The 8,209-nt window shown below is 24.0% G+C and overlaps 1 protein-coding gene across 1 annotated transcript; it reads right to left on the bottom strand.

Annotated features, from left to right (window-relative positions):
- Window positions 1-2,986: 2,986 nt before the first annotated feature.
- LOC131649228 (xyloglucan O-acetyltransferase 1-like) lies at window positions 2,987-5,226 on the bottom strand. Its single transcript, XM_058918989.1, has 2 exons — window positions 5,037-5,226; window positions 2,987-4,219 (listed from the first exon to the last, which is right to left on the bottom strand). The coding sequence occupies exons 1-2, from the start codon at window positions 5,224-5,226 to the stop codon at window positions 3,102-3,104; spliced, it is 1,308 nt and encodes a 435-aa protein (XP_058774972.1). The 3' UTR covers window positions 2,987-3,101.
- Between the last annotated feature and the right edge of the window lie 2,983 nt (window positions 5,227-8,209).

Below are 8,209 nucleotides of genomic sequence, written 5' to 3'. Positions count from 1 at the left end.
ATAACACTTTAATTTTAATGTAGTCCAAAATATTTTTATAACATTATTATTATATAAAAAAATAAATTCATTATTGATCGTTTAATAAAACATTGTATATCTTTCAATTTTTTCTTTTTTATTTTAACTATTTTGCTGAAGAAATCGTTTAATGTCCATTATATCATAAAATAATTATTAGAATATTAATAAAATTTATTATTCTTTTTGACATTAATTATTTTATAATAAATTACAAGATTAAAATAATTACTACCATAACACCTTTGTTCTAGAGTTAATTTTTTCATTTAATTCTTTTTCTTTGTATTGCACTACAAGATATACTCTCTCCAGCGACATATTGTAGCGACGTAGAAATCACATGAATTATTATTGCAAGTTGCGACGTGAAATTCACTTTGCAACATGTTTTTAAATTTTAAATAACTTTATAGCCATAAATATTAGTTTGTGATGTGTTTTTTTATTTTGTGGCGTGATTTTTACGCCACTAATGAGTTTTTTTTTTAGTGTTGGTTGTTGTTTTTAATGTGATATTAATTAATTTTTTTGTTTTTTGAGCGTTATATTTTCCATGATATCTTTTCATAGTTAATATTCCTAAAATATATGGTATAATTTAGTATAAAAAATTAATTTATAAATTATATATTGATAGAGATGTAGCTAAAAGAAAAAAAAAAGAGTTAGAATTCAAAATTTGAATTTCAAAATAAATAACTATAAACTGGTTTTTTTTTATATTTGTTATTAGTCCAATTATATTGATAGAGACGTGACTAAATAATGATAGCATAACATTAAATCGATTGTTTTTTCTTTTATAAATTATAATTTCATTTAAATTGATAATTTTTATTTTAGATGTCCTTTCTTTCCATATGTGTTTTTATGCATAATAATTTATATTTATAATATAAATTAATTTACTATATAATTTATAACTTTTTAAAAAAATTAATTAAATCATTTATGATCATTATAACACTTTAATTTGAATGTTATCCAAAATATTTTTATAACATTATTATTATTATATACAAAAATAAGTTCATAATTTATAATTTTTTATCCAAAAACAAAATTCATTATTGATAGATATATTTTTATAACATTATTATTATATACTAAATAAATTCATTATTGATCTAAAAATTACTATCAAATGGAAAATAATTTTTTTCCTAATTTATTTTAGGATTTATTATGTATTATATTTTTTCTTTGATCAATGTGTATTAATAATTAGTGAATATTAATTAATAAAATGCAATTAAATAATATAATTTTATCCATACAACAACTATTCTTTCATATTATTATTATTAATAAAATATATTTAAAAAATCAAACTCAAAGGGAAGAGATTTAAAAAATAAAATGGATATTCTATGGTGTGCTCATTTTCTTTAATAGGCAATGAAATATATTGAACGAAGATGAAGCATAAGGGGTGCTCCTCCCAATACAAAAGCCCACTCCCCGCTACTCGAAACAAGTAAATGGTGAAATGTGCCAAACATGAAAATTACAGTTTTTTGCTATCTTACTGCTAGAAAATAACCACTTCCAAGAGTTAAACATAATTTCCGACATACAATCTAGGACACTCTTCTATGGTATGCTCATGAAGAGTGTCACTCCAACTTTTAACATGTTTTGAGTTCTTTATACATAGAGCATAGTGAAATATTGATTTTTTATTTAAAATTATATACCCATGAAAAACATGAATAGACTTTAATTAGTACAATAAAGAGAAATATAAGTAATAGATATTAGAATAGATTAACAATAAAAAATATAATAGTTAGGAATTAACAAATTCAAAAATCAAATAAAAATTAAAGATTATTAATTATAACAATATTATTATTAATAGTAGTTTTTAAAATAATACTTTTATTTTATGATATTTAATGATTATTACATTTTAAAAAATGAATTATAAAATATTTTTTTAACATAAAATTTTTCATCTGTGCCTGATACGGTTAGACAAACTAGTGGATTTTTATAGCAAACGTCATCGTCATGACTATGGCTTAAACAAAATTTAAAATATTCCAAAAAAGTAAAAAGGGAAAGTTAAGAAATGTTCAATGAACCTCAAAATCGTCGTCCCTAATGATGTTTACATGGATCAAATTATGGACAAGAAAGAATAATTATATGATATCCTCAAATTCCAAGGAAAAGATTGAGTCAACGAGAAAAAAGAACTACTATATGATTACAAGAGTGAAATATAAACATCTGCTATGTTTTAGAATTTGGAAGAGAAAAGAGGGGAAGACTTCCAAAAACAAATTTTAAAAAATATATAAAAAAATATTTGACATTTTTAAAAAATTAATTTTATTTAGAATGATAAAAGAGTCATGATCATTACAAAATTTTAAATTTTCAAAATAGTATAACAATCTAAAAGATATTTGAAAGATATATGTAAGCCTTTCAAAATTTTCCAAAACCTTAATTCAATACAATTTGCGAGTTTTCCATTTCATGTGATTTTTGGTGGTATGAATAAAATCAAATCCTCCAAAACCCTACTACTCAATTTTTTTTATTCTTTTTACCCAATTCTTTCTATTTTTCAAAATCCTTCAAACTCCAAACATAACCTAAATATTTTCTAAAGAAAAGAAAAAAGAAATTGGATCACACCTCTATAATAACAGACCATGGTGGCCTTAAACATAATTTTAAAAAACAAATTAAAAAAATTTTGATTCGGTATTTTCCATGGAAAAAAATGCGTACATTATGTAGAAAGAGATATTAACAATCAAATTCATGTTTTTGTATAAACATTAATCACTCAAAAGAAAAAGTCCAAAAATAAAAGCTCTTCCTATTTTAAACTACTATACATTGAATTGGGTTATCTCTTATTTTAAACTTCAGCTACTCTAATTTAAGAGATTGAATAACTAACACTAACATGTAGTTTGGACCATGTTGATGAAAAAAACGCAATCATTCTCATCAAATATGAAAAAAAAAGTATGTAACATCCTTTTGATTATGATGTATGAAAAGATTATAATCAAAATAAATCATTCCTATATCAAAATTATCAATTGAGAAATATATCACTTTTGATCATGTAGATGGCCTTTCCCCTTCATCATCATCTCTAAAAATATCTCATTCCAAGTATCTACAACTCCTGGTAAGCACCAATGAACACAATCATTTTGTACCTTCTTTGGAGTCCCTTTAGCAAATGGAAAAGAATTCCAATAAGCACCTGCATGACCATCTGGTCTCAACAATGACAAATTCGTTACATCAAGCACATCCAAAATAAGTCCATTTTGTTTAGCTTTTTCCTTCACTTTTTCAAATTCCTCCATCTCTAGGCTTCTTATCTCTGCATCTACTCCTTTAAGTTTCTTTTCCTCGGGTTCGTATGGTTCCATCTTCGAACAAGTACCGCCTTTATCCCACGAACCTTCAAAATGAGTAGGTGAATATGTTCTCACAATCACATCAATTCCGTTCCCTTTAATAATTTTTCTATCAATTATGTTATTGAGTGTAATTCTTAAAGCCTTTCTCATTGCAATATAAAATCCAATATCGTTGTACTTAATTTTAACTTCCCGACATCTAAAACAACCGATAACAGAATTATCTTCATAGTAAATTGAAGGAACGTCCATCCAATGACCAAATGACAACACAATCAAGTCGAGTGTAGCTATACTCTTAGCCCACAACTCGTTTACTTGATCCAAATATATTTTATTATACGGAGGCCCTTCTTTTCTTCTTTGATCACCCTTTACAAGAAATGGTGCCCAATAGAGTGACAGATTCGCATTATGAGAAGCAAAGAAATACGTTGAATCTGTGCCTTGATGACGAAGACGTTGTGGTTTTGAAATAGTGGATAATAAGCAAACAAGGGACTCTAACTGGTTATTTGCTAAAGAGTCTCCTACAAAAGCTATGTTCATGTTTTTGATAAGTTTAAGAAATGTGTTAGGTTCAAAAGTTGGAAGATTACACTCATCTGGTTTCCATCTCCAATTAAGATAGTTTGTATCACTCCTTCCATTAACTATGCAATTTTGATTTTTCTTGATAATATTACATGCTGTTCCATTGTACAAAGGTCCTCTCATGTCACGGACCCATCTTCCTTTTGTATAGTCACATGGCTTCTCATAAGGTGGTGGTGGCTTCTCATAAGATTTTACCTTTTCTATAAAAAAAAAAAAAAAGAGAAATATAAGTATCAAAAATGAGAAATGCTACTTTGACATTTTATTTTACACCTACACCAGATTTTATACTAAGAATAAATACTAATTGTTTTTATAATAGTTTTTTGTTTGATTTTGAAATATGTGCATCACTAAGCCAATGATATACGTACGGTGTAATTGCTATACGGTGTAAAAAATAGATGTAAGCATAGCATAACTCATCAAAAATTGATGTATAGAAACAAATTAATAAAAAAAAGCTCACACAAATTGCATTTTTTTTTTGTTAATTAACCAAGGAATTCAATTAAACGAATATTAGGGGTGATCGAACTCACTTACAAACGAAACACGAGTAACCGAACCCACTTACAAACGAAACACGAGTAATGTTCGGCAACAAGAAACATTCCTAAGCAACTGAAACTTAATCGAGATAATACAACGGATCTTTGCATAACTGGTAAAAATTACAAATTGCATTTAGTTGTAGAAATTTTTCAATGTAAATTTCGGAAACATAGGAACATCAATGGACTAAACCTCCAAGACATATCATACATATGAGTTTAGATGTAGTGTTAAGGCCTTTAATATATAATTGTTGTATTCAACTATGAATGGTTAAATTTCACATCACTAAAATTAAAATAAATATATTATATGTATAAGAAATGTGATCACAAAAAAATCAATTCACACATTTGGTCTCATAAACAATATCAGTAAAATTATAAATTAATAATGTTTTATTGCAATTATATGTCATATCAAATGCACTATAAAACAGCAATTTAATAGTAAAGCATTTACCTTTTATCAATGGAGTGGAAGCTGGAAGTGAAGAGTTGTGAGTAATGGAAGAAATGGAAATGAAAAATGGAGAAAAGGAGTTGGAATAAAAGTATAGATAAATTAGAGCTATGAGTGGGAGACCATAGAAAATAGAATGAATAAATATTTTGTTGAATTTTAATTTGAATGTGTTTGTAATTGTTGTCATCTTTCTTCAAAGCCTATTCCCTTTCTCTTATTTTTCTTGGTTATACAAAGATGGTGATGATTTGTAGAATTTCTTTAATGTGGTGACATTTATTGAAAACATTTTTTTTGACAAACTTTCCAATTGAAAATTTGTTTTTTTAGACAAAACTTGTTCATTGAAATTGTTTATGTGTAAAACTACTATACTTTTTGACTGAAAATATAACATAAACCAGTTTTAGCTGTATTTAGAATTTTCTTACAAATTTGTGAACATATTTTTTATTTTATTACATTAATAGTTATTTTGTTGATACACTTTTAATACTATACGTGTTGCCAGTTCATTTTTTTTCTTTATAAGTTTCAATAAAATTAATATTTACTAAATTTTAGAATAAAATTAAAAAATAATGATTCTTTCTGATAAATTATTAAGAATTTAATAGGAAATTTTATTTTTTTTAAAATCCCATATTCTATGTTATATTGTTTAAAACGTGCTCATGCATGAACAAAACAACAACGCACCCAGAAAAGTTAGACCACCAATAAAGAAAAATATAAAAGAAAAATCAAACAGACTTGGAAAGTTTCTAATTAAATAAAGTTAAATTTCTTTCTTAACCAAAAAAATTTAAAAAAATTAATTTTTTTCCATATTAAATTATCAAATTTTATTTTTTTCATTCTAATAATAAAAATGAAGTTTTTTATCTCGACAAAAAAAATAAAATTTTAACAAATATTTTATAATATCTTTTTAAAAGGATAAGGATCAAATCTCATCAAAGTTTTAAATTAAGACGAAAATAAATCATAATAAATCATAATGATAAATTTAATTTACTTTAATGGCTAAGATTTATCCTTTATGAACTTGATATTATTATTTTCATATTTAATTGAAATCTTTATCAATAAAGTAATACTATTAATTTTATCCTCTCTTTTGATACAAAAGCACCTATTTCAAACATAAAAAACTTCGCTTTTATTTAATTACCAAAACAAAACAATTTTATTTTTTAGAGCAAGTAGTTTAAGAAAATTCAATTTAAAATTTCTGACACTTGGTTTCATAATGTTAATTTAATTTTATCTAATGCACGACAAAATATTTTACACCAAATTTTGTCATTTTAATTTGAGCTTAAAGGTAGTGCACTATTATTGTAGAATTTTTTACACGGTCAATACATCACAACTCTTAAAAAAAATTATTTTATATGTGATTTAAAGAAAAAATCAAACTTTTATAAAAATTAACGGTTTGGATTTCACTAACAGTGTAAAACTGTTTTACAGTGTCGGTGTATTTCCATTAAATCCTTTTAATTTTTGTATATTTATTGTAATTCCTATTTCAATATCATATAAATATAAAGAGAAATTTTTTGAAAAACACTGGTTATGTATATAATTTTAGGAAAATGCTTAATGTTAAAAGTATTAAAATAAGAAAGACAAGAATAAATCTCAACCATTCAATATCACAACCACCCCATAATTTCTATTAAAAAGGAAATTAAATTAAAAATAAATTTAAAAATATTCACTAAATTAATGACACATGTACATTCTTGTGTTTCTTATTCAAATGCTTTCGTACTAAATAGCATTACTCATAATTTTATTGTGTGAGTATAAAATTATCTTCCATAAATACTAGATATCAATTAAAAAAATTAAATAATTTTAACCGGTATTTTAATTAGAGAATTGGTTCATTGGTGATGAATTCATTTACTATTTCTTAAAGATTACGAAAATTCACACAATATTTTTTAATTTGCTATCTTGTTTAATTCTTGTACATACGTTTGTAGGTAGTATTTATGTTGTCAGTATTTTTATTTTCTCTTTTAAATCTTTGTTGTAATAGTGATATTTTATTTAAAAAATTAAAATGCTGATTATTTGATCTGCTTTAATTGAGTCAGATTTAATTTTTTCAGTATTTTGCTCTTTTATTTTTATTTCATATATTATTTTGGTATATAAAAAACAATTACACAAATTTTTTAGGTAATTCCTTCTAACTTAATAAGATTTTAATTTGGATTTACATTAAGAACAGACTTTTTTGTGTTTTATTAAAAATGTGAAGTTTTTTTATTCGGGGAAGTAACTTTTGTATGGAAGAGAGCGAATAAAAGACAAAATTAAATGGCATTATTTTATTAGAGAAAATTTTAATTTATTGATAAAAATCAAAATACCAGGTTGTCGTGTATCTCATTAAGATTAAACAAAAGAATCATTTGATCATATCTTCTTTTAAATATATTATTTTATTTAAAAAATTAGGCTCATAGACAAAGTGAAAATAATTACAACTTGTATATATAACTCTAAAATCTAGAATTCCAATAGGAAAAATAATTTCAAATTGAGCTAAGACTTGCATTCTTTTTTAAATTATTTAGACACATTAAAAAAATTCTTCCACCAATAAGTTTTAAAATAGATTTTCAAGTTAATATTTTTGTTAATTTTACCTTAAACATTTGGGGTTTAAATTATTTATATTTAATCAATTTATATTAAATTATTAAAATATTTGTAATCAATTTTATTTATAATATTTAAATTATTGGAGAGAAAGAAGTTTACTTTGACACCAAATTATGTCTTTATATTATTTTTAATCTAAAGATTTATATTCAGCCATTTATATGTGATAATATCATTTTTAATCAATACAATTAATTATTTAAGAGTTTTAATTAAATTACAGTTTCACAAATTTGATAATTGTAAGTTTATTTTTAACACAAAAATATTCTAATTTATATTAACATAAAAAATTGTTTAGATTTGATTTTGTTATGTATAATATTTAAATGTTACATTTCTTTAAAAAATAATAAGAATTCAACCATTCTCATGAAGTCGATTACTCTTTTAGAGTTCGTTCTTGATAACGTAGAGATTCAGAATAGTTTAACAAAGCTTCTGTAGGGATGTAGAAAATGCAGGGATGAGGTACAACATTCAAG

This window comes from Vicia villosa, linkage group LG2 (assembly GCF_029867415.1).
Source record: "Vicia villosa cultivar HV-30 ecotype Madison, WI linkage group LG2, Vvil1.0, whole genome shotgun sequence".
Taxonomy (NCBI): Eukaryota; Viridiplantae; Streptophyta; class Magnoliopsida; order Fabales; family Fabaceae; genus Vicia; species Vicia villosa.
Note: the sequence above shows the minus strand (reverse complement) of the source record. Positions and strands in the feature narration are given on the sequence as shown.

Bases quoted from the DNA above. Each gene is read 5' to 3' on its own strand.
- LOC131649228 (XM_058918989.1), bottom strand. From the start codon at position 5,226: ATGACAACAATTACAAACACATTCAAATTAAAATTCAACAAAATATTT. The intron at 4,220-5,036 runs GTAAATGCTTTA...TTTTTTTTATAG, and splicing joins TTCCACTCCATTGATAAAAG to AAAAGGTAAAATCTTATGAG.